The sequence below is a fragment of the Sus scrofa genome, unplaced genomic scaffold, assembly GCF_000003025.6.
Source record: "Sus scrofa isolate TJ Tabasco breed Duroc unplaced genomic scaffold, Sscrofa11.1 Contig63, whole genome shotgun sequence".
Taxonomy (NCBI): Eukaryota; Metazoa; Chordata; class Mammalia; order Artiodactyla; family Suidae; genus Sus; species Sus scrofa.
This window is the reverse complement of record NW_018085271.1, coordinates 14,435-41,463: the sequence shown is the minus strand read 5'-3', so window position 1 is coordinate 41,463 and position 27,029 is coordinate 14,435. Positions and strand designations below refer to the sequence as shown.

Here is a 27,029-nt window from a genome sequence, read left to right as displayed (position 1 = left end):
GACCCTGTGTCCATCTGCCTTATAAAGATTCAGTTTCAGAGTTCCTGTCATGGCGCAGCAGAAACAAATCCAACTAGGAACCATGAGGTTGCGGGTTTGATCCCTGGCCTTGCTCAGTGGGTTAAGGATCCGGCATTGCCATGAGCTGTGGTGTAGGTCACAGACATGGCTCACATCTGTCATTACTGTGACTGTGGTATAGGCCAGCAGCTGTTACTCAAATTCAACCCATAGCCTGGGAACTTCCATATGCTTGGAGTGCGGCCCTAAAAAGAAAAAAAAAAAAATTCAATTTGAATCATGACTTTCGGTTCTCAAAATTGTGAGAAGCTGCTGAAGGTCAGACATGGGGAGAAACCATGGGAGGGTCACACTCCACCAGCAGGAATTTTTCTTCAGGGAAACTACATGAGGATCAGAAGAGGAGGCTGAACAAGCCCCGCCTCTTCCCTGGACTCTGGGAAAGTGAGGCTTCCTGTTGATTTTATAGCACTTTGGGTCAGACCAGGAATCACTCACCAGGATGAGAGCCACCAATCCTGAAGGACGTAGGACACCTGGAGCAGGAACAACCATCAATCAAACGCTGACATCACTGAGCCCCTCAAAACCCCTGCTCACTATGGATGATGGGACGGCTCCAGAAAACAGACATGGTCCTTCCAGCTCAAGTCTGCACCAAGCCCCACACCCCAGATAACCAAGGTCAGGGAAGTGCATGTCACATGTTAAAATCTTAAAAGACGTCCTTTGTATCCTAGAAGCTGTCATACACACATACCACGAGTAAGTTTCATTTATTTTGCTCCCCACAGAAAACACATTACAATTCAAATCCAAGTGGACTGAAAATATAATAATAATAGTATAGGTGTTGGGATTTTTCAAAGGAAAAAAGCCTGATAGGTACTGGGATGGTCAGTTTGGTGTGTCAGCTGGGCCAGGCCAGTCCCAGTGATTCAACCAGACACTTGTCTGGAAATTGCTCTGAAGGTATTTTGCAGATGAGGCTCACATCTACACTAAGATAAGTGAAGTAGAAGAGGTCACCCCGAACAACGTGGGGCCTCGTCCAGTCAGTCAAAAGCCTTTAGAGCAAACCCTGAGGCTTCCTGGAGGAGGAAGAAATTCTGCCTCAAGACTGCGGTGTTGGCGCCTGCCTGACGTTCCAGCCTGAGGGCCTGCCTGACTGATTTCAGGTTCACCCACTCAGGTCCCACCGTCTCGTGAGCCAGTTCTTTGACAGAAATCTCTTAAAATACATGTTAACAATAATAATAAATAATAAATACAGTACAAATAGTATGTAAATATCAAGCTGAGGGCGCAAACCAAAACAAATGTCCTTATTTACCTGAGCTGCGATGTTTATGAGAATAAGGAAAATGATGATAAACCAGTGAGCACCAGCTGTGAAGTAATCCTTGTAGGTCTTAAAATCAACTTTTCCCTCTGAACGGCTTTCCAGTGACAGGGCAACCTGTATAGTCTCAGTCTGGAAGGGAAAAATGGCAGTAAGAGACAAAATTTTATATAACAAACTCCAAATTTCTAAAGTTCCATAATATGCCCCATTGCAAAGCTGAGGGGAAAGAGAAGCATCTCGATGCTGGTAGGAGTAGGAGCATCTCCATGGAGAAGGTGTGGGAATATCTCGACAAACAATATACACATTACCCTTGGACCCAGCCACCCTATCTCTAGGAATCTGGTCGAAATAAGGAAACATCATTTGCTTGAGGTTATTCATTGTTAAGGACTTAAGGGCAGTCATGACTCTGAGCACACATTCAATATACCTCTTTCAAGTACAAATGCAGAAACTTGTACCGAAATAATACACAAAATGCTATGAGATGATGTATCCGTTTAGATTGCTTGTGTGACTCAGTGATGGAAACATAAAGTACGGTTGGGGCTCAAACAGAGTAAACTGAGTTCGCACAGCGAGCTGGAGTGATGCGAGTTTGGATAGCATGGGATAGCGTATGATCCAAATCCATATGGTTCCTGAATTTCAGAGAGTGATTCCTGACTTTGGAATGTGAGGGACTAATCTGAAGACTTGTCAGAATCATCCGGGCCCCATCTTTGGATAGTGAGGGTTTGGATATTGAGAATATCTGTGTATGTTTTTAAGGGAGATCTGGTACATGTCCGCATTTCTGTCTGCAGGACTCAGAATGTGTTATAGAGTCACATGGGCCAAGGATGTCCTCAGCTCTGTGCTGACAACTGGGATTCAAGGTGGATAAGATGTGCTTCTCAGTCTTGAAGGATAAGAAAGGAAGACGGGAACTAACTCCAAAGTGGCCACTGTGTGTCAGGTCCTTTGCACCTGCTACCTCTGGCCTATCACAAACCATCTGAGAATGGGGCAAAACACTACCATCAATTACATGCAGTAATTCCAGCATACAGGAAAAGCAGCTGATTTAATTTGGGTTGCACCAGGACTCAGTCTAAAGGGGTCTTTAAATTAAGCCTCTGGATACATACAGGAAGCCAAGTGCCACCAGAGTGAGCAGGATGTAACCATGATAAATTAAAAACTTCTCATATCAGTGTGGGTCACATATGCCCAGGAACTCATAACAGTACACCTACTGCTGATCTCCCTAAGACTCTCCATCTACACCCAAAGCAAACCCCAATCAGGCTTGCTCCCTTCACGCTCTTTTAATTCTACTAATTCCGTGGAATACGGCTTTGAAATCTTAGGGTCTACTTTGGGACAAACAAACATGCCCTCAGTGGAACAGACTGACAGGCCATGAGGCCACCAAAGTCAGAGAGACCAGGGCATGTTGCAGGAGGAGAAACTCACATCTTGGTCCTCAGGGGCAGCATCTTCCAGCGAGGGTCTGGGAGACTCTTGAGGCTGAACAGAAGATTCGGAGGGCTGACCCCTCAGAGTGGGAGAGTCTGGAACTCGAGATGGTTCAGCCTCCTCATTCGTCTTTAAAAGGATATCTTCAAAATCTACCCCAGGTTTTGGAAACTCAACATAAGTCCCCTTTTTCATAATTTTGCCCTAGAAGAAAGAATTTGAGAGGAATACATTTGTATTTGATACTATTAATCTAATAACATACTTATTAAGAAAAGTGAGCCAGTCCTAAATCATGATTTTCCTAAGAAAATGACCCTTAGGTTGGAATTCTGGTTGAAAGCCTAGTTCAGTTCAACTCGACACAGAACTGAGCATTCTGTCCTCTGCCAAACCCTGTGTGAGGTGCTGGGGGATTTGAAAGGAACATGTGATCACGTCTTAAAAATGCACTGAGGGAGGCAAAAAGCACAGATACTGGTGGAAGTATCGGTCAGTCTTTTTAGACAACATGGAAATTGAGAGAAGCCTCCTGTGACAAGCAGAACATTAAAAAACAGTGAATTGGAGAGGATGTTCCAGGAAAGAAACTTAGGAGTGACCCTGAGGTGGGCACAAGCGCATCTGCATGGGTCAGGGTCACTCATCAGTCTTCGCTGACCACTGTCACAGGATCCTCTGCCTGCTGGGACAAGACATGTAAGAACCAGCCCTGGACAGAGGACCCCTGAGCTGTGTCATTATGGTCTTTACATTGTCCACAAACTCAGGAAGTTCCCAACTGAAAATTCAATATTCCACCTGATAAAGTAAATAAACAAGGAGCCAGGAGACAGAGACTGAAGTGACACTAACGCCTTGGACGCCTGTGCCAGCAAACCAAAACCGAAGCCAGAATGAATGTACTGAAATCTGAGAAAAGACAAGAACAGCCAATCACAAGCAGCCAATCAGGCTTCCCCACATCAGGCATCTGCTTAAGCTGCAGTCAACCTAATCATTTTCTTTGAACACATGGTGTACGTCATTGCACAATTTCCCTTCCTTACAAAATTATATAAAATAACGTGCTGACAGCAAAGGAAACCCTAAACAAAAGGAAAGACAACCCACAGAATGGGAGAAAATCTTAGCAAATGAATCAACTGACAAGGGATTAATCTCCAAAATTTATAAACAACTTCTGCAGCTCAATACCAAAAAAAAAAAAAAAAAAAAAAAAAATCCATTGAAAAATGGGCAGAACTATGGAGAACAGTTTGGAGATACCTTAGAAATCTATCCATAGAACTTCCATATGACCCTGCAATCCCACTCTTGGGCATCTATCCGGACAAAGCTCTACTTAAAAGAGACACATGCACCCGCATGTTCATTGCAGCCCTATTCACAATAGCCAGGACATGGAAACAAGCCAAATGTCCATCGACAGATGATTGGATTCGGAAGATTTGTTATATATACACAATGGAATACTACTCAGCCATAAAAAAGGATGACATAATGCCATTTGTAGCAACATGGATGGAACTAGAGAATCTCATCCTGAGTGAAATGAGCCAGAAAGACAAAGACAAATACCATATGATATCACTTATAACTGGAATCTAATATCCAGCACAAATGAACATCTCCTCAGAAAAGAAAATCATGGACATGGAGAAGAGACTTGTGGTTGCCTGATGGGAGGGGGAGGGAGTGGGAGGGATCGGGAGCTTGGGCTTATCAGACACAACCTAGAATAGATTTATAAGGAGATCCTGCTGAATAGCATTGAGAACTATGTCTAGATACTCATGTCGCAACAGAAGAAAGGGTGGGGGAAAGAACTGTAACTGCAATGTATACATCTAAGGATGACCTGACCCCCTTGCTGTACAGTGGGAAAATAATTAAAAAAAAAAAAAAAGAAAGAAAATACAACCGGAAAAAAAAAAAGAAAAATGGGCAGAAGATCTAAACAGACAATTCTCCAAAGAAGACATACAGATGGCCAAAAAACACATGAAAAGATGTTCAATATCACTCATTATTAGAGAAATGCAAATCAAAACCACTATGAGGTACCACCTCACACCAGCCAGAATGGCCATCATCCAAAAGTCTACCAACAATAAGTGCTGGAGAGGGTGTAGAGAAAAAGGAACCCTAGTACACTGTTGGTGGGATTGTAAATTGGTGCAACCACTGTGGAAAACAGTATGGAGATTCCACAGAAAACTCAAAAGAGAACTACTATTTGATCCAGCAATCCCACTCCTGGACATCTATCCAGAGAAAACCATGACTCACAAGGACACACATACTCCAATGTTCATTGCAGCACTTTTTTCAATAGCCAAGACATGGAAACAACCTAAACGTCCATCGGCAGAGGGACTGGATCCAGAAAATGTGGTACATATACACAATGGAATATTACTTAGCCATTAAAAGGAACCAAATACCAGCATTTTTAGCAACACGGACTAGAAATTATCACGCTAAGTGAAGTCAGCCATACAATGAGACACCAACATCAAATGCTTTCACTGACATGTGGAATCTGAAAAAAGGACACAATGAACTTCGCAGAACAGATACTGACTCACAGACTTTGAAGAACTTATGGTTTCCAAAGGAGACAGTTTGGGGGGTAGGGGGATGCGCTGGAGTTGTGGGATGGAAATCCTATAAAATGGGATTGTGATGATCATTGTACAACTACAAATGTAATAAATTCATTGAGTAATAAAAAATTTTTTTAATAAAATAATGTGCTATTTTCTGCCCCCATGAAACAAAACTCAGCTGATTCACTCAGTGTCAAAGAAAGCATTAGGCAAAATAACAAGATGCAAAGCTAATCAAAGGAGGGCAGCTCTGGTTAAGGCAGGTGAGGTGGAAGAAGGTGGCCCAGGACCCGAGCTGGTCCTCCTCTCACCTCATCCCCTGAGGTGGTCCTCTGGCAGACACTCAATGAAGCCTTTGGGCACCATGTGACTGCGCAGAATTAGAAAACTATTCATGATACATTGTGCCTTGTTCCACTGGGGAGGCAAAAAGCATGCACCGTGTTTTTATGAAATTTCCACTTTCCATGCAGTGGTACAAAGATATGGCAATTTTACTCAGCAGCCAAGCACAGACAATCCTGAGGGGACGAGAGGGCAGCTGTCCCCTCTCTGCTGTGACAGAGGGACCAGACTAACAGTAAGGATGGACCCCAACTCATCCAGGGAGGCTCACTGAGGACAAACGGTTGTTCTGATAGTACTAAAATAGAGGGTTGTCTCCTCGAAGATGCAGTAGGGGACCCCAAACATGTAGGGACTGGCTAAATAGGTTATTCTCCTGCCCACTGGTTCTGTGCTCACGATGCTGCCAAGGCTGGGGTTTTACACAGTAGTATCATCCCCTCTGCACATGAAAGTGACTGTTATCAAGTTTGAGAAACTGAGCTCCCCATTCCTAGAGGCACAGAGAAAAAATGACACATGGCACTGCTTCAAAAGATACAGAGACTCTGCATTTTAATCATCTTTCCTAGGGCAGAAATTCATTTGATAAGAGAGGGATTTGGCCAAGGGCCTGATGGAAGAGACAAAGTTAAGGACAGAGGTTCTGAGGCACAGAGGCAAAGAAGCCAGGGAGTGAAGCATCAACTAACACCAAGTCTGAAAAATTCTCACCAATCACCACCCCAAATCATGTCAGGCGTTGTGGGTTAGCTGGGAGGTGCCCTATCCCCCCAAAAAGGGCCTCAGACACGCTGGCCCTCCTGCCCTCCTCCCATAGGCCAGGTCAGCGCCCTCCTGAGCACCCCCTGCCTCAGACGCCCACCCCCAGGTGACGGTGAGGCCCCCACCTTCCTGTCCCTCAGGCCCCGTGAGCCACCACCTCCTCAGGGAGGCAGCCCCCACCCCACTCTTTCCTCACATCTGACCCCACAGGACAGGAAGCCCCACGAAGGCACAAGTCCTCCCGCTGCACAGGCTCCTGCATGTCTCAGCACATAGAGAGACCTGCACGGTGAGCCCAGCACCTGCCAGACCAGCAGTGCTCAGCTCCCCAACCTCACTTCCAGCGTTAAAGGAAGGTGCTCTTCAGGCAAAATGCATGTGACAGTCACATGGACACAAACAGGTTTTAGTATCCCTAATTTTCAAATTACACTCTTTGAACTAAGTCACAGAATCGGAAAACAAAACTTCTAAATAAAACAGCATCATTATCCTGAACACATTTCACCAGAACAGTGATAACTCAGTAACCCCGTGGCAGCACCTTCATATACTTTAGGGTTTCTGTGGCTTCGAGTGTAAAGGTCACATTTCTACAGGTCTCTGGATTCATCCTCAAAGGCGTCAACACCAGCTCTGAGAAGAAGGGGGCATAAAACGGACGGAAAAGTGGGCATTTACCATGAACCCAAGGACAGTGACCTACAGGGAGGCCTGGCTAGCAACACCCCTGAGTGCTACCAAGTTCCACAGACTTCTAGAAACTACTTACATCTTTCAATATCAGAATCTGACTTGCAGCCTTTAGGTACCATAGCTGATGGGTCACTAAGATTGTGATCTTCTCGTGCAAGGCTTGGCAAATACACCTACAAAGAAACGTAAAAGGTACAGCAGCAAAAGCACATTAATGGGGGCGCTCCCAATTGAAAACTCATATTTTGAAAATGTAATGAGACAAAGACAACACAGCACTCAATGATCTGTAGTTTACATACCAAATAAATCACAGAAATGTATTACAAATATAAATCAATGTTTCTGACTAGGTGTCAAATTCATCAAACTAGCTCTGCTAAAAAAAAAAAAATCTAAAAAGCAGTCCACTGAAGGAGACCCCAAGAGCTAAGTTTTTCTTTTTTCCAAATACTCAGCTTAACAATTTACATGTTTCATAACAAAAACAATTGAGCAAGACAGAGATTCCAAAACTTGACTGAACTAAAACACTATTTTATCACCATGTGGGAGTGACAGAAGAGGATCCATGTCATATAAAAAAAGTGTATATTTTTTCCTTAGGCAGTTTTCTAGGTGATTTTTTATGATTTATGATGTACATACTGATGAAAAAACTAATAAGATTCTTGGTAAATTTTCCAGAGTCAACTTTCTAGACACTTCTCCCCAAATAATATTAGATACAAAATAAATGCCAGTGTGGCCTCAATCAGTCTCTACAGCATTTCCCATACCAGCCAGGAAGTAAGTCTTATTTCATGAGGACTGAAACCCTTACAATATGAAAATAAAGTAACAGAATCCAAATGGCCTGAATCACAGTAGAAATCATCCAACAGCATAAAAGACACCCCACTTCTCTGCAGCCAAGACCCCCGTCTGGTAAGGTCAGCAGGATGGCTGTCCTCTTGCTCTCTGCACATCCCCTGCTCCAACAGTGCCTGCTTCACCCACACCCTACTCACTCACTCACTCACTGACCTTCCTACAAACTTGCCCCAGGGCCCAGCTAGTGACTGCCTCTAGCTTTAGATCAAAACTCTCCACTATGCTTATCAAGGGACAGTGAGGGGTGCACCCTTTTGCTGGTTTCTATGGTAACCAATGAGCCAACTTGATCTCAATTCCCCCTATAACTGGTAATCTCCCCTCTCCCCCTCCTGGGGGCAATGACAGCAGCCAGATCCTACCCCAACATCCCCACAAGGAGGGGTGTCATTCAAGCACCTTACTTCAGACACATAAGCTCGCAAGAATTTCCAAACGCTTTTCTCGCTGCCCAACAGCCCGCATCCTCCAGGTGAGGACATGCCTGCTGTTCCTCGTGGCCTTGCTTCCTCCTCCCTCCACACCTTGGCTTCTACTGTTCCTTCAGCAAAAGGAACTCAACCCTCTTCTCAGAACCACAAACCCCGCTCAGCCTGTAGGCGCGGGGGGGCCCTTCCCTCCACGCCCAGTGCATGGGGAACTTTCCAGCTTAAGCTGAAACCTCCTGCTGCCCACGTGGGCCTCCACTCAGCACTCACTGTCCTGTATGGAAACCTCAACATCCTGAATCTGCTGGCCTTTCCCCAGGCATCTGCCTGAATGAGCTCTGCTGGGACACAGATTCCTGAGAGGCAGGAAGGAGGGCTGAGCATCTCTGTCTCCCTCACTCTGTCCCGTGTGGCTCTATCCCATCTCCAGGCTCACTGCCCTCCTGTGGGAACTAACATCTGTAAGGGCATCGACCTCAGTGGACACAGTAGGGCTTTAATAAGTGCAGCTGAAGGGCTTGTTGGCTTTAACAAAGTGAACAACAGGAAGGTAACTAACCAAAGGGTAAATGTCAGTGTTTCAACAAAAGCAAATCCAGGAAGCTTTCAAAAAGGCCAGTCTAGGGAGTTCCTGTCATGGCGCAGTGGTTAACGAATCCAACTAGGAACCATGAGGATGAGGGTTCGATCCCTGCCCTTGCTCAGTGGGTTAAGGATCCGGCGTTGCCGTGAGCAGCGGTGTAGGTCGCAGATGCAGCTCAGATCCTGCGTTGCTGTGGCTCTGGGGTAGACTGGCAGCTACAGCTCCGATTAGACCCCTAGCCTGGGAACCTCCATATGCCGCAGGAGAAGCCCAAGAAATGGCAAAAAGACCAAAAAAAAAAGGCCGGTCTAGACGCCACCCGAGGCATAGGCATGTGTTAGGGGCACATTATACACAGAAAAGAATTGCAGTTGTTGTTCTATTTCAGGGGTTTGTGGCCAAGCAAGAACCACTGACAACAAATTCCAGAAACACAAAATAAGACTTAGGATTCCTGCCAGAATCTAGATACTTAGTTTCAAATTCAAGGTAACCCTGCACTGTGAGTCTAAGTATTAAGTCTACTGAGTATCTGTGAAGCAATGTTAAAGAATTGAAATCATACTCTGATACGGGATAAATCATTTAAAATCCTAGACTTTACTAAGTATTAAGTATTTCCAAACCGACAGAACACTAAGCACAAACCAACAGGGCCTTTCCACGGAAGCTCTGTGTCAGTGCTGGAAACTTCCCATCTAACTAACTGGCCTTCAATGAATGATGGAGGAGAAGAACTGGCACCCAAGTACCAGGCTCCCGAGTCCCACTCTCCCTACAGCATCCCTCTTATTCCTGGGCTCAGGATCTGTCCACAGGGTCTGGTTTTCAGCTGCAAGGAGCAGGGGCACTTGCCATCTGCTCCTCACTCCCTAGAGCGCCCACTCCACTGGCCTCCACACACTGGAAGCCCCTTCTGCACTTTCCATCCTGACCTCATCCTTCTGCACAACTTCTATGCGATGGGTCTCCTGTAGGTGGGGAGGGGGAAGGGACATTGGGGCGGAAGGAGCCGAGTCTCCGGAAGCACAGAGGCTTTCCTGAGCTCCCTTCCCTGGACCTGCAGGGATCCTGGAAGCAGCAGACATGACAGGAAACAGAAGCAAACTCACTGTCCAAACAGGTGCTTGCTGACCCCTGCATCGACAGCGCTGAGCGGGTCGTCCAGAAGGTAGATGTCTGCGTCCTGATACACGGCTCTAGAAAACGTAGAGAGACGTCAGGAGAAGGACGCTTCCTGCTACGGGATCCTACCTCTGGATCCTGACAGCCTCCAGCATCTCTGTGTTCCTTCCCGGAGCCCAGGGAAAGGGCCGGGCCCCTGCTTCCCATGGCGCCCACCCGGGAAGGGGTCCGCACACTCACCTCCACTAGAGGCCTCAGAAACGCCCTTTACCTTGCGAGGCTGATGCGGGCTTTCTGCCCTGCGCTCAGTGGGGTTCCCCGGTCTCCAACCACAGTTAGATCCCTGCCAACCAAAAGCTGCAAATCCTAGACAAAAATAGAAAAGGGAACAAGAAAAGATTTAAAATGTGTTCTCCTCCTGTCATCCTAAACTTCCAGCATCAATTCTTCATACAAGTATTTGATGGAGAACATTGAGTATATTTCATAGTGACTGAAGTGTAACCTTGAACATTAAAAAAAACTTGCAGGGCTCTTCATTCGTTTTCATTCTGTAGAGTTGCACAGCATTTATGCATTTGACCATTTCAGCAGACATTCATTGAGGACTGACTCTATGCCAAACCTTGTTCTGGGCACAGTGAATTCAGCCATGAGGAAACTAAGTCCCTAGAGCTTCTTCCATGGTGGGAGATGGACAGTATGGAAAATTAACATGAGTACAAGCACTAAGCACCAGGAGAAAAAGGAAGCCGGCTTAGGGGACAGAGAGGAAAGTGGGGAGAGTGTGTCTACACTGGGGTCAGAAAGGGCTCGGCTCAGAGGGGGTCTGAGCAGATCTCAGAGGGTGGAGGGGGCTCCCCAGACCTGGAGAGGGTGATCCACACAAAGGAAGGAGTCAGTGCAAAGGCCATGGGGCAGACGCCCAAGGTTTTCCAAGACAGACAAGGAGGCCAGGAGAGCTGGAGCTGAGCACACATGAGCGGAGTGAGGGCAGACAGAGCAGAAGGAGCCCTGGGGTCACATCCAGGAAAAGGGGTGGGGAGGACGACATGGCCTGAGGTGCCTTTTTTTCCTAGTTTGAAATTACTAAAAATTTTTTTTTATTATAGTTGATTTGCAATGTTCTATCAATTTCTGCTCTACAGCAAAGTGACCCAGTTATACATATATATACATTCTTTTTTTCACATTATCCTCCACCATGTTCCATCACAAGTGATCAGATATAGTTCCCTGGGCTCTACAGCAGAATCTCATTGCTTATCCATTTCAAATGCAATAGTTTGCATCTACTAACCCCAGACTTTAAGGAACCACGCCTGCCTCTCTGAGGAAAACAGTGAGGAGGAGGGGGAGGGGAGGGTGGATCCCAGTTAGAGGCTTCTGCAATAATCCAGGCCAGAGATGACAGTGCCAGGACCAGAGTGGAAGCAGCAGGAGTGAAGAGACGGAGTCACACTCCAGACACATCTCGAAGGTGGCCTCTGTGAGACCTGCTGACGGGCAGGTGTGGATTGTAGAAGAGGAGGCCTGTGCTGTGTGGCCGTGAGGAAGGGGAAGGATGGGGTTCCATTACTGAGCTTCAGAAGATGGTGGATGTGGGTTTGGAAGACTTTGGTCATGGACAAGCTTTGATGACCTCTCGGTGACATCACAGAGAAGCTGGATGTGCAAGTGTTAGGGTCTGTGCTAAGGCACCAGTGTGAGGGCTGGTGGCACAGGCTTATTTTATCAGGGAATGAGTGTGGCTTAAACTGGCCATTTTGCTGACTCAGCCTCAGTTTCCCACTTTCAGAGAAGGGACAACACCTGACCCGTGTCTTCACAGTGATACTTAAGGCAAGTGACAGGTTGACAGGCAAGATCTGTACAAGAAATGGGGGCAGAAAGAGCAGGCTTGGCAGGGAAAACCAGAGCAAAAGACACAGTGAGCTCAAGGGACACTGAGCAGAGAAGCTGGACTAAGTAGGTGCTTATCCTATTCAGTGAAAAGTCATGAAAAACTCAAAGCTGAGTAGATGAGAAGTTATGACTTGAAGAACTGGGAATCCATCACAAGTTATATCTGAGTATCATGGAGTTCCCGTCATGGCTCGGTGGTTAATGAATCCAACCGGGAACCATGAGGTTGAACGTTCAATCCCTGGCCTTGCTCAGTGGGTTGAGGATCCAGCGTTGCTGGGAGCTGTGGTGTAGGTTACAGAAGCGGCTTGGATCCCACATTGCTGTGGCTCTGGTGTAGGCCAGCAGCAACAGCTCCGATTGGACCCCTAGCATGGGAACCTCCATATGCCACGGGAGCGGCCCTAGAAAAGGCAAAAAGACCAAAAAAAACCCAAAAGTTATATCTGGGTATTATTTAAGAAGTAAATAGACATGAGTTCATGCTGTGGTATAGTGGGTTAAGGATCCAGATTCGCTATAGCTGTGGTTCCAGCTCAGACTTGATTCCTGGCCCAGAAATTTCCACATGCTGTGGGGGTGGCCCAAAAAGAAAAAGAAGAAGTAAATAGACAAACCAGAATATCTGGGAACAAAAGATGAGAAGAACAGCCCCTGCAAATGGCAAGAGGTCAGGTTCAGGTTGCATGTCATCATATTAGAAACCTTTTCTTAGATTGCCTATAATTACCACTCTACCATCCTGGCACAGACAAGCAGAGTTTGGCGGTTGGTGGCGGGAGTGTAACCCACTAATCCTCTCAGACATCAACCTAGGACACACAGCAATAGTTTTCTGCAGATGGAGCTCTCATGTCTGTCTCTACGTTAGCAAATTTGGGGAGAAAGCAAGTGGCACTCTGGCGTCTTCATGATAAACAAGTCTTTTGATCACCCTAAGTCTCATTTTCCTCTTCTGCAGACTGTGTTACAAAAACAAGAAGCACTACACTTAAGGATGCTGTGAGAAATCAAGGAAACTCGAACATATCCTCACACCATGCACAAAAATAAACTCAAAATGCCTGAAAGACTTAAACCTGAGACAAGACATCCTCAAACTCCTAGAAGAGAACATAGGCAAAACATTCTCTGATATCAACCTTATAAATGTTTTCTCAGGTCAGCCTCCCAAGGCAGCAGAAATAAAAGCAAAAATAAACCAATGGGACCTAATCAAACTGACAAGCTTTTGCACAGCAAAGGAAACCATAAAGCAAACAAAAAGACAACTTACAGAATGGGAGAAAATAGTTTCAAATGATGCAGCTGACAAGGGCTTAATCTCGAAAATATACAAACAACTTACACAACTCCATAGCAAAAAAGCCAACAACCCCAGTGGAATATGGGCAAAAGATGATCTAAATAGACATTTCTCCAAAGAAGATACACTGATGGCCAACAAGCACATGAAAAAATGCTCAACATCACTGATTATGAGAGAAATGCAAATCAAAACTACCATCTCATACCAGTCAGAATGGCCATCATTAATAAGACCACAAATAACAAGTGCTGGAAAGGGTGTGGAGAAAAGGGAACCCTCCTGCACTGTGGGTGGGAATGTAAATTGGTACAACCACTATGGGAAACAGTATGGAGGTACCTTAGAAAACTATACACAGAACTACCATATGACCGAGCAATCCCACTCTTGGGCATATATCTGGACAAAATCTTCCTTGAAAAAAACACCTGCACCCACATATTCATTGCAGCACTATTCACAATAGCCAAGACATGGAAACAACCAAAATGTCCATCAACAGATGAATGGACTAGGAAGATATGGTATTTATACACAATGGACTACTCCTCAGCCATGTAAAAGAACAAAATAATGCCATTTGCAGCAACATGGATGGAACTAGAGACTCTCATACTGAGTGAAGTAAGTCAGAAAGAGAAAGAGAAATACCATATCATTATTGTTTTTTCAAGGCTAGGGGTCAAATCAGAGCTGTAGCTGCCAGCCTACACCACAGCCACAGCAACGTGGATGGGAGCCACGTCTTCGACCTAAACCACAGCTCACAGCACTGGATCCTTAACCCAATGAACGAGGCCAGGGATCAAACCGTCATACTCATGGATACTAGTTGGGTTTGTTAACTGCTGAGCCACAATGGGAACTATATTCCTCCATCAGGTGAATTCAGTTTTCAACATTCATTTGCTAATTTTATTTAAATGTCAACATACAGTTAAACAAGCACTTCATCTTGCCATTTTCTGTGAAACTGAATGCCGTTTCTGAAAACAATCTCTCCCATAGTGAAACAATGCAGTACTAAGAAATTTTTAAACAAACAAACAAACAAAAAATACTAAGGAGTCCCCTTCGTGGCTCAGTGGTCAATGAATCCACTAGGAACCATTAGGCTGTGGGTTCAATCCCTGGCCTCACTCACTGGGTTAAGGATCTGGCATCACCATGAGCTGTGGTGTAGGCCGGCAGCTACAGCTCTGACTAGACCCCTAGTGTGGGAACCTCCATACGCCGCAGGTGCGGCCCTAGAAAAGACAAAAAAAAAAAAAAGAAAAGAAAAGAAAAAGAAATTTTAAAGCAGAGCTCCCCTTGTGGCTCAACAGGTTAAGTACCCTATGTCCTCTTTGTGAGGATATGGGTTCAATCCCTGGCCTCATTCAGTGGGTTAAAGATCAGGCATTGCTGTAAGCTATGCATAGGTTTCAGTGCAACTCAGATCTGGTGTGGCTGTGGCTGTGGCTGTGTCTGGAAGCTGCAGCTCTGATTCGATCCCTCACCTGGGAACTTCCATGTGCCACAGATGCAGCCATAAAAAGAGGAAAGAAAGAAAGAGAAAGAAAGAAATCTTAGAGCATTCTCTATTCTTTAAATAATAAATTACGAGTCAAAAACCAAGTGCAGAGGGCAACCTAGAGACTGAAAGGGACGGCAGAGACATTAACCACGTGCAGGGGGCAGAGCTCATGCGAGTCTGATTCAAACCAATGGTGAAGGAGATTTCTCAGTGAGCTGGTTAACAAATATAAACACAGATGAGAATATTGATGATATTTAAGAATTTGGGTTATTTTTCAGGTGACATAACATGATTTTTTTTCATCCCAAAGGCTTTCCTATATTTTAGGAAAAATGAATGAAATGTCTACAGATGAACTAATCTGAGGTCTGGGATCAGCTTCAGAATAATTTGGGGTGGGGCTGGGGCTGGGGCTGGCAGAGGGCTGGGTGCAGATGCAGCAAGACTGGATTGGATGCCAGTGATGCTGGTTGAAGCTGGGTACCTGAGGGTTCACTACAAGATGCTCTCTACTTTTGCAGATTTTTTAGATTGTCCGTTAAAAAATAGGTTAAAAGTAAGTGAAACTTCACAAAATGAAGGAATCTCCCTAAAAAAGCATTCTTTGAGAGTTGTTAACACATCAGGATTAAGGATCTGGCATTGCCATGAGCTGTGGTGGCGATGTAATAGAGTATGTGCCTGCATATTTACCCAGAAAGCCACCTTAAATTATTAAAAATTCAAAGATCTTTCAAATTAAAAAAAAAAGAACTTTCAACAAGCCCTGTAGTTAAATCAACAGTATTATTATTTGAAATCTGAGTACATTCAACTCAGAAGTCATTACTCACCTCTTCCAGAGCACAAGCCTTTAGTACTTTTTCATATCGGTCTTTTTCATATTTCTTCCCAAATAAAATATTACTCCTCACGGTTCCGGGAAACAGCCAGGGCTGCTGAGGAACATACGCGATCCTCCCGCGCACGGTGACCTGCCCCTGACTCGGGGGCAGCTCCCCCAGCACCGCATTCAACAGTGACGACTGAAACAGACGCAAACACACCTGTGAGCAGGCAGCACCCAGGACAGAACAGGCGCCGCAGCACAGCTTCCCTGCCCTGGGCGCTTGATAAACAACAGAACCCTCTTGTTCAGAGTAAGATAAAGTACATTACTGGCAGATGTGGCAAAAATCTTAATTAACATTATCAGAAAGTGTAAACTAATGTTTGATAAGGAATATTAACAAGATAGTACAACAACATAGTCTGCCCAAGAATTTCCCCAAATGAAGTGCTATACTCAGCAAAGACTAGTAAGAATGACAGTGTTCCCATCATGGCTCAGCAGTAACAAACCCAACTAGTATCCATGAGGACACAGGTTTGATCCCTGGCCTCGTTCAAGGGGTTAAAGATCCGGTGTTGCATGAGCTGTAGTGTGGGTCGCAGATGTGGCCTGGATCTCACGTTCCTTGGCCGTGGTATAGGCCAGCAACTGTAGCTCTGATTCAACCCCTAGCCTGGGAACTTCCATATGTCACGGGTGCGGCCCTCAAGAGCAGAGAGAAAAAAGAATGTCTGACATCCTTAACGAGCACAGCAGCCCAGCATGTGTCTGGTGTTTAATGCAGTTGGTTCCTGCATCTGGGTATCCTCTACCTGACAGGCACTTATTCTTAAAAAGCTCTGTGTCAGGAATACATCCAAAGATGATTATTTAAAAGAAATCTGCAGGGCGCTGTGTGCAAGGAGCAAAGTCCATCCCAGAGGAAACCGTCGCCCTCGCATGGACACAGCCCACGCTGATGGTCTGTATCCTGTTGCACAGACACAGGACACCAGTACACGTGCACGAACTCCACATCTTCTACACACACAGGGGACGTGTCTGTGTCCACACCACCAGGGCACTCACCACACAGGGCTGAAATAACCTGCCCGCGTCTCTGTGTCGCCCCGGAACCTGACTGCCTCTGGAGGGCAGGGGGGTGGGGTCTTGCTCACGTCTGTGTCTCTGGCTCCAGCCCGTGGCTGCACGTTCACCACACGTGACTGATGGGCCAAGTCCACTCACAGGAGGAGATGCTCAAAGCTTCCTGGAAGAGGAGTTCCCATGGTGGCTCAGAGGAAACAAATATGACCAGCATTCATGAGGTCACAGGTTTGACCCCTGGCCTTGCACAGTGGGTTAAGGATCCGGCGTTGCGGTGAGCTGTGATGTAGGTGGCTGACTTGGCCCAGATCCCACGTGGCTGTTGGCCGTGGTGTAGGCCAGCAGCTACAGCTCCAGTTCAACCCCTAGCCTGGGAACCTCCATATGTCACAAGTATGGCCCTAAAGAGAGCAAAAAAAAAAAAAAAAAAAAACCTTCCCAGAAGAGCCAGGATAACCTCCAGACTTCCTGGAGGGGCCACTGTGACAAAAAGAAGTCCCCATGTCTCAGTCTGTCCTGAACAGCTCTCACATAAATCATTTCCTTCACTGGGACATGCAGATTCCCAACAAGCAGTTCCAGCTGTGCGAATGGAAGCACCAAGAAGGAAAACACAGTGTGTGTTTATCCAGGTTTATTTGGCCATGAAACCTTCTTGCAAAACAAAAGTTCCGTGGATCACACTTAGAGAAATGCTGTTCCACACACACCCAATTCACACTGGGTGTTTTCCACACACCTTTGGGCTGGACTCTGAGATTTGCTAGGGGCTGCATCATTGCATCAAGCTGCCTGAAGCATCATAACTTACCTTTCCTGCTCCCACAGGTCCGACCACAGCTAACAGTTCCCCGGGTCTCACAGTAAAGCAAAGGCCTTGGAGGGTTGGAATTTCTGAGGCCTACAAATGGAAGTTTACAAAAATGTGCCCATTTCAATAAAGTAACACAAACTGCTTCAGAAAATGAAGAAAATTAAAAGCCACTGATACATGAATATAACCCCAATCTTCCTCCTTCCTGCGTGAAGATACTGTGTCCTGGAGGCCTTTTCATCCGATCACACCTCTCTAAGGGTTTGAAGCAGCTTAGCTGCCTTTAGGAAGGATCCTTCTTTTACCAGATTTCCACACGGACGCAGCCCTAGACACCCACAGAATTTAAGCAGTTGAAATGACAAGGCACCTGCTTGAAGTGCAACCTGCATAAGGCACACTAACTTATTAAGATAATATACTAGGAGTTCTCATCATGGCACAGTGGTTAACGAATATGACTAGAAACCATGAGGTTGCGGGTTCATTCCCTGGCCTTGCTCAGTGGGTTAAAGATCCGGCATTGCCGTGAGCTGTGGTGTAGGTCGCAGATGCAGCTCAGATCCCGCATTGCTGTGGCTGTGGTGTAGGTCAACTGCTACAGCTCCGATTCGACCCCTAGCCTGGGAACCTCCATATGCTGAGGGAGCAGCCCTAGAAAAGGCAAAAAGACAAAAATAAATAAATAATAAAATAAAATAATACACTTAATACAATATTCAGTGTGGGAGGGTTTTAGCCATTCATCAGTTTGAATTATGATGCATGGTTTTATTTATTTATTTATTTATTTATTTATTTTATGGCTGTGCCTGTGGCATATGGAAGCAAGTACATGGAGTGCCTGGCCCTTTGCTAAGAAATAATTTGAAATATTCACTAATATCTCCATTTTTCGTGTAAGAAAGATTTAATCTCAGTAATGCCCAGAAAGCAAAGGGGAACTCTAGATGCTAAAGTCTCTCTTGGAAAATTCATGTAAATGGTGGTCAAGGCTCTAATTTCTATTCTTTGTTTTTCTTTTTTAGGGCCACACCTGAGGCATGTGGAAGTTCCCAGGCTAGGGGTCGAATCAGGGCTACAGCTGCCGGCCTCCACACAGCCATAGCCACACCAGATCCAAGCCAGATCCATGACCTGGGCTGTAGCATACAGCAATGCTGGATCCTTAACCCACTGAGAGAGGAAAAGGATCAAACCTATATCCTCAGGGATACTAGTTGGATTCTTAACCCGCTGAGCCATAACGGGAACTCCAAGCCTCAGATTTCACCAGGGGTGTCATTTAACACTAACAACAACAAAAATGAAGAATAAAGAATAAAGAAATTAAGCATGACTTCACGGATCAGAGTGAAAAAGCCTCAGTTTTATACACCTTACAGGCATTACCTGTCTTGGCTAGACAGGAACAAAAAAGTATTTCTACTATTAACAAAACAAAACAGCACCCACAAAAAAAAAAAAAAAACAGAACATGGAGGTACATGCGACAGCACACAATCTGAGTGAGGAAGAAGAAAGACCAAGGACTCATCATGCCAATCACAGCTCATGTTCCTGAACAATCTGTAAGTTCCAAGATAAAGAGACGGAAGGGTGTATGTATATCTGTACATATAATGTTAGGGAAATTCTCAGGAGCTGCTCATGCTTAAAAAAAAAAAGGGGGGGTGATTAGTAAAATGCCCAAAAGCAGAGGGGCTGGATAATCTTCAAACTGAAAAGCTTTTCTGGGAATGACTGAATAGATTGTGGGATAGTCACTTACTAAAACAAAAATTGCTCTATCAAAACTGCTAGCCCCAGATTTCATAGCAATTATATAAAAACTATCAAGAAGCTAGATTTTAATACAAGAGAAATTTTCTTATACTTCTCCACTTCATTCTTCTTGTCTGATGCTTAGGGTTCCTATTTTAGTTAGGACTACAAAATAGCCACATACATCAGCTTGCTGTCCCCCACTATCACACACACACAGTCTGTCAGGACAGCCCCGGAGTTCCCTCTCTGTCAGGCTTCAGGATCCGGCACTGCCCCGGTGTAACCAGAGGAGGGCAGCACCAAACAGCTCAGGTGTTCTGGGTCCCCTTCTCTCCAGGTTATCCAGGCTCAGGGGACAATGACTCAGCCAGGATCATCAGCTGAGCCCCTACTCTGTGCCAAACACAGTTGGATACCCCTACCCCCCGGAGATTTGGAGGTTCCCACAGGACCATTTATTTTGAAATTTAAAGACTGAGACCAAGGCCCATCATTTCATGAATGAGACCTGGGTACCTGAGACCTTCCCCCACCTGCCCACCTGGCTGTCTAGAGGGGCAGGTTAGAGAGCTCATGTCTATCTCCTGCCTCCCAACCAGCATGTGCTTCATTCAGACTCGGCTTCTCCCCAAAATCCCCAATGTCTGTGCCCTCCCCCTGCTGGGGACTCTCACCCATGACCTAACCTGACAGGCCCTAATTACTAATGACCCCAGCATGGGACACAATCACCATAGGCAAGGCCAGGACAACAGAATAGGGTACTCTCTACTACAATGCAAGGTGCACAAAGTCTGAGGATGTAACCCAGCAGGACCCTATGCAGTTTTCCTGGGACAGACCCCTCCCCCCATGTCCTCTGCCTGCCTCTTGTTTGCAGAAAAGCTATAGTCTCCCGGGTGTCCTCTGAATCCCAGAAGCCTGGGTCAAGAATTAATAACTTAAAAGATGTGAACATATAGTGACAAACGTAGCAGCTGACCAGGAGAACTGCTAAGAATTTAAATGGCTGGCTGCCACCAAAGTAGCCAGCACCACCCAGCAGCTTAGGAGGGGGGCCCCCACCTACCCCCCAGCAAAGATCCAGATCACGACCTTGCTCCGTGTATTGCAATGAGATGGTCAGAGAGTATCAAGGCAAACATACGTGCACTGATTCTCCAAAGCCTCTGATTTTTAACAGTTGCTTATTTATCTGTCAGTGAACCCCCTTTACACTGCAGCACTTTGTCTGGCCAGTCATATAATTCTACCATAACAAATGTAAGTACTTTAAGTTCAAAATGTGCTAACACTGTGAAAGTTCTCTTGAAAATGAGATGGGAGAACAAGTCAAAGGTCTTAGGCTGCCTTTATACTTAATTTCCTTTAGTTACAAACTTTATTCCTCATTTTCAGCAATTTTATAACATACTTTGGGTAAATGAGTAAATCACATTTTATGCCCTGTGTAAATTCTCAAAATTCTCCAGTAAATCTATGTCACCGACAGTCTTTTAGCAGTTACATTCTTAAAATAGAGGACTTGTTACCTTATCCCAAAAAGCAGTGAAATCTTGCAACTGTACTATCGTTTCACCATCTGATGGCAGCTGAGAATTGCACTCTGATACCTCATCGAGTAACAGAAAGTTCTGCAGAAAAAGGAAAAACAGATATTTAAACTGCAGAAACAAAGTACAAAAATAATTGCTCCCCTAGAACTTGCACTAAAAAACTTTATACAGCCTACATATCATTTTGCCAACCATACTTAAAGTGTTGGTTCACTCCAGAACATACTAAATAACATATAGAATAACATACTATTATTAGTGTAATATATACAATCAGGTAATATAGTATGTATATAGTATACATAATAGAGTATATATGTGTGTATATATGTACCTACATATACATATATATGCACGCACATGTGCGCGCACACACACACACACAAATTAAGAGTTCTGGCCATGAGGAAAGTTGTAACTTTCTCACAAAGTGTCCTTGTTCCTCCTTTAAGTGAAAATATGCCTCTAAACTCTAACACCTTTAGAACCTGGACACTTCCATTGTTTTACTTCTGTGTTACTAACAACAAACACAGGAGCTACTAGGAAACAATTCCATAAGGACTTGTTGAATCCCACCATCTGCCAAGCACCAGGCCACATGGTGGGAACAAAGGGAAGGCCATTCCCAGGCCTTCAGGAATCAGGTGTCACAGGACTAGCTGGGAGCACAAGACCTCCAGCAGAGACTCAGAAGGAAAATCCTGGTTCTGCCAATTTGGGGTCATGACCTTTACCCAGACACTTAAGTACACTCTGCTCTGCTCCTCACCGTGTTGAATCCACATCACTGCTTGTCATTAACTATCACTTAAGTCATTGTTCTAAAAATGAAATGCTCTTGTTACCTTTCTATCTCTTAACAAACACTATGCAAGCATCGTCTCACAATCACTGGTTAGTGCTCTCTATTGCACAGCAGGAATGGCCCATCTTCCACTTCTTGCCATTTTCCCGCAATTTAGCAGCTATTCGACACCGTTTAGCTGAATAAAACCAAGCCCTGGGAACCACTACAAAGCTAACACAAATCTAAGCAGCTTTGTGATCAATATAACCGAAAAGACACATTTAACTGGAGGGAAAAGCCACTGAGGACTATCAGAGCTTTGAAATTGTGGCAAGATATTTACAATCTTACTGGAGTCATTCAATGCCAAGATACTCAGTCTCCTTTCCTTACTAAGAGGAAAATACAGGGGCTTCTTGGGCCTACAAGGTTGTAATCCAATTTCTGTACAAGGAAAAAAAAAAAAAAAAAAGGAAACTGAAAAGCATGTGTAAACAAGAAGACACGACATTATGAAGCCACCGGAGGTCTGCTGTGGGGACGGACCATCCCCCACATCCAAGGTGGGCAGGGGTGGTGGATTTCCTTCTTAGAGCCCCAGACGTGACCTGGTGCAAATCCCGGGAGGTGGTCCATCCAATCTGCTGAGTCCCAGGCTGCAGAAGAAGTGGGGCAGCAGGGCTTAACAGCACCTGAGCTCTACACTCGACGTGTCCCCCACACCTTCAGCGCATCCACAGACAAACCTCACCCAGTCCTGACATCCGGTCAGTCCACTGGGCTGACCTTCTCTTTCCCTCCCGCTGCCCTTTCTGCCTTCTCAGTGGGCAGTAACACATCTAAGAGAGAGATGAGAAAGGAAGAAAACGGAGCATCTGATTACTGCCCACTAACCGTTAAAAAAGGAGGCTGAATCAGACCCATGGCTGGTTGGTGGCCTGGGTCTTAGAGCAACTACCAGGTATTTCAAAAGCCCCTCAGAACTCAAAGCCAAGTTCATGCTCTTCTCCTCCTCAAATCTGGTCCTATTCTGGTATTCCCCATTTCAGTGCATCCAGGTGATTCTGCAGCCCCCAAACTCAAAGCAGCCCACAATCCACCTCTCGCTCCCCTACTTCATCACCATCCCCTGGAAAATGCAAAGCATCAGCCTCCCACCTCCCCCACCTCCCAAGCCCTAAGGACATAGAGATGCACACTGAGTTTCATTATTTGGTTCTTGATTAACCCGCCACTTGATGAAACGTAAATTCTAAGCAGAAAGGACTTTCGGTACTTGCTCACCTGCCACTGGACACGTGCATCTAGCCTGCGCCAGGCTCCAAGCAGCTACCCTGTTATTCTGTGGGGTATGTGACTGAATGGGTGAATAAACTGCAAATCTGCCCCCCAAACGTCTAGCACAAACCAAGACAGGTTTTCCTCTAAATTCATTTTAGTCTTAAGATTCTTTCAGGCCTAACAAGATGTCTTTATACTTGCTCGAGGACATTGAGGCTTTGTGTGTTTTCCTACTTCTACAGCAATGTTTCCCAAACGTGGCCTACTTGCAGGAGCACAGGGGCGCTTACTAAAGACATAGGTACCTTGGGCCCCAGCCAAGACCTGGAGAATCAGAATCTCCAGGGTGGGATCATTTAGTTTTAATAAGCACTCCAGGTAATTCTGATGAGCCAGAGACCTAAGCTTTTTAAAGGGTTGTAGACACTAGAAGGGCTGAAAAAGGGTCCATGATCTTATAGAAAAAAATTTCAACAATTACCTCAACACACCACGAAGCAGGTTGCTGGGCTAACACCCACCCTTATTCTCAGACATTTTCCCCCTTTACTGACAACAACTAATGCTGAACAGATCTCTAAATTCCTAGACCACCTTCCTGCCATAAATTTTATGTACGTGAGAAAAAATTTAGGTTTGCTGCCCAAAACAAAGGTGCTTTGTTCATCAGGACACAAAGCAGCTTGACCAAGTCAGCCCCAGGAAAGTCCCAAGTCCTCAGCAGGTTGTCATGTTCATGCTACTGCACACAACTACGTGGCAAGGAATTTCAAGCCTCAGACAGTTCAGCTGCATTTGGTGGAAAAGAAATCAAAAACCTACCCAATCCTACTGTACAGCACAGGGGAGTCTATTCAGTCTCTTTTGATAGAACACGATGGAGGATAATATGAACAAAGTAATGTGCGTGTGTGTATATATATGTTTATGTATATATATATATGTGTGTGTATATGAGACTGGGTCACTTTGCTGTAAAGCAAAAATTGATACAACACTGTAAATCAACTCTACATTAATTTTAAAAAATGTTATTAAAGAATTAAAAAAAAATCCGTAGTTCCTTTTGTGGTTCAGTGGTAACGAACCCGACTAGTATCCAGGAAGACTCAGGTTCAATCCCTGGCCTCGCTCAGTGGGTTAAAGGATCTGGCATTACCGTGAACTATGGTATAGGTCACAGACACCACTACAATTTTGTGTTGCTGTGGCTGTGGGGTAGGCCGGCAGCTGCAGCTCTGATTCAACTCCTAGCCTGGGAACTTCCATATGGCCCAGGTGCAGCCCTAAAAAGAAAAAAGAAAAATCCTACTCGAATATTTGAATACAATTCCCTGAAAACCTTCTGCAGGACCCCTTTTGTCATAGACTCTCTGGGGCATCACATAATCCATCAGAGAATCAGAGTTATCACTTTTCCACTAAAACCATCCTTAACGGTGAGGCACCTATGGGGTCACAGACATGATGGAGCTGGATGGTCTGCTCGGTGGCACATTTTCTGAGCACCTGCTCTCTGCGAGGAGGAGGATGGTGAACAGGGCCCTGTATCTGCCCTTTAGATAAGGGAGGGAAAGAAATCCATAAACAGGTGGCTTAGTGAGGACAGAGTCACATCCAGGAGCTCAAAGGAAGAGAGAGGGACTCAAGAGGGTGTGAGGGTCAATTTTATGTCAACCTGGCTAAACCATAGCCCCAGACACTCGCTCACACACACACACACACTCACATCGCAGTGAAAGTATTTTTCAGATGAGATCGACATTTACATCTATGGACTTGGAGTAAAGCAGGTGATCCTCCATAGTGTGGATAGGCCTCATATAATGAGTCAGAGGCCTTAAGAGAAAAAGTCTGAACAGCTCCATGGAGGAGGGAATTCTTTTGTTGTTGTTGTTTTGTTTTGTTTTCTTTTCTTTTTTTGCCATTTCTTGGGCTGTTCCTGCGGCATATGGAGGTTCCCAGGCTAGGAGTCCAATCGGAGCTGTAGCTGCCAGCTTATGCCAGAGCCACAGCAACGTGGGATCCAAGCCACGTCTGAGACCTACACCACAGCTCACGGCAATGCTGCATCATTAACCCACTGAGCAAGGGCAGGGATCAAACCCGCAACCTCATGGTTCCTAGTCGGATACGTTAACCACTGAGCCACGACGGGAACACTGGAGGAGGGAATTCTGTCTCAAGATCACCTTCAGATAGAGATATATTTTAGCTAAAGCCTTATTTTTTTTGGTTGTGTGGTTGGTTGTTGTTGTTTTTTAAGTACACACACACACACACACACACACACACACACATATTGTTTTTCTCACATTATCCTCCACCATGTTCCATCACAAGTGACTAGATATAGTTCCCTGTGTTATACAGCAGGATCTCATTGCTAAGCCACTACAATGCAATAGTTTGCATCTACTAACCCCAAACTCCCAGTCCATCCCACTCTCTCTCCCTCCTGCTCAGCAACCACAAGTCTATTCTCTAAATCCACGAGTTTGTTTCTTTTCTGTAGAAAGGTTCATTTGTGCCCTATATTGGATTCCAAATAAAAGTGATATCATATGGTATTTGTCTTTCTGTTTCTGACTTACTTCACTTAGTATGAGGGTCTTTAGTTCCAGCCATGTTGCTGCAAATGGCAGGTTTTGTTCCTTTTATGGCTGAGCAGTATTCCATTGTGTATATATACCACTTCTTCTTAATCCATTCATCTGTCCATGGACATTTAGGTTGTTTCCATGTCTTGGCTATTGGGAATAGTGCTGCAATGAATGTAGGGGTGCAGGTATCCTTTTCTCTTTTTTTTGTCTTTTCTAGGGCTGTACCCACAGCATATGGAGGTTCCCAGGCTAGGGGTCTAATCGGAGCTGTAGCCACCAGCCTACACCACAGCTCACAGCAATGCTGGATCCTTAACCCATTGAGTGAGGCCAGGGATCGAACCCCCAACCTCATGGTTCTTATTCAATGAAAGTTTTGTCCCGATAGATGCCCAAGAGTTGGATTGCTGGGTCATATGGTAGTTCTATAGTTTTCTGAGGCATCTCCATACTATTTTCCATAGTGGTTGTACCAATTCACATTCCCACCAACAGTGGAGGAGGGTGCCCTTTTCTCCACACCTCTCCAGCATTTGTTATTTGTTGACTTGTTAAAGATAGCCATTCTGACCAGGGTGAGGTGGTACCTCAGAGCAGCTCTGATTTGCATTTCTCTAATAATCAGTGATGTTGTGCATATTTTCTTGTGCCTTTTGGCCATCTGTATATCTTCCTTGGAGAAATGTCTATTAAGGTCTTCAGCCTTAATAGAATACTACTGGAATAGTACTCAACCTTATTCAGCCTTCTTTTTTCAACTGGGTTGTTGGTTTTTTTGGTGTTGAGTTGTATAAGTGGTTTTTATATTTCAGAGATTAAGACCTTGTCAGTTGCATCATTTGAAATTATTTTCTCCAATTAACTCCATAGATTGTCTTTTTGTTTTGTTTTGTTTTTGTTGTTGTTGTTGTTGTTTTCCTTTTCTGTGCAAAAGCTTTTAAGTCTGATTAGGTCCCATTGACTTATTTTTGTTTTTAATTTCTATTGCCTTGGGAGGCTCACTTAAAAAAAGCATTTGTACAGTGGATGTCAGAGAATGTTTTGCTGTGTTCTCCTCTAGAGTTTTATAGTGTCTTGCCTGAAATGTTTAAGTCTTTAAACCATTTTGAATTTATTATTGTGCATGCCGTGAGGGTGTGTTCTACTTTCACTGATTTACATGCAGTCGTCCAGGTTTGTCAGCACCACCTGCTGAAAAGACTGTCTTTTACCCATTTTATATTCTTGCCTACTTTGTCAAAGATTAATTGACCATAGGTGTCTGGGTTTATTTCTAGGTTCTTTAATCTGTTCCATTGGTCTGTACGTCT

The 27,029-nt window shown here is 45.0% G+C and overlaps 1 protein-coding gene across 2 annotated transcripts in view; it reads right to left on the bottom strand.

Moving 5' to 3' along the window:
• LOC100153359 (multidrug resistance-associated protein 4-like) overlaps positions 1-27,029 on the bottom strand; it is a 161,393-nt gene that overhangs the window by 120,243 nt on the left and 14,121 nt on the right. For both annotated transcript variants that reach the window (XM_021082309.1, XM_021082310.1), the window contains exons 7-15: positions 21,022-21,123; positions 17,720-17,809; positions 15,824-16,015; positions 10,529-10,623; positions 10,245-10,331; positions 7,325-7,421; positions 2,828-3,034; positions 1,355-1,495; positions 520-557 (exon numbers count right to left, since the gene is read on the bottom strand). In XM_021082309.1, the coding sequence (XP_020937968.1) occupies positions 520-557; positions 1,355-1,495; positions 2,828-3,034; positions 7,325-7,421; positions 10,245-10,331; positions 10,529-10,623; positions 15,824-16,015; positions 17,720-17,809; positions 21,022-21,123 (1,049 nt within the window). The remainder of the gene's footprint in view (positions 1-519; positions 558-1,354; positions 1,496-2,827; positions 3,035-7,324; positions 7,422-10,244; positions 10,332-10,528; positions 10,624-15,823; positions 16,016-17,719; positions 17,810-21,021; positions 21,124-27,029) is intronic.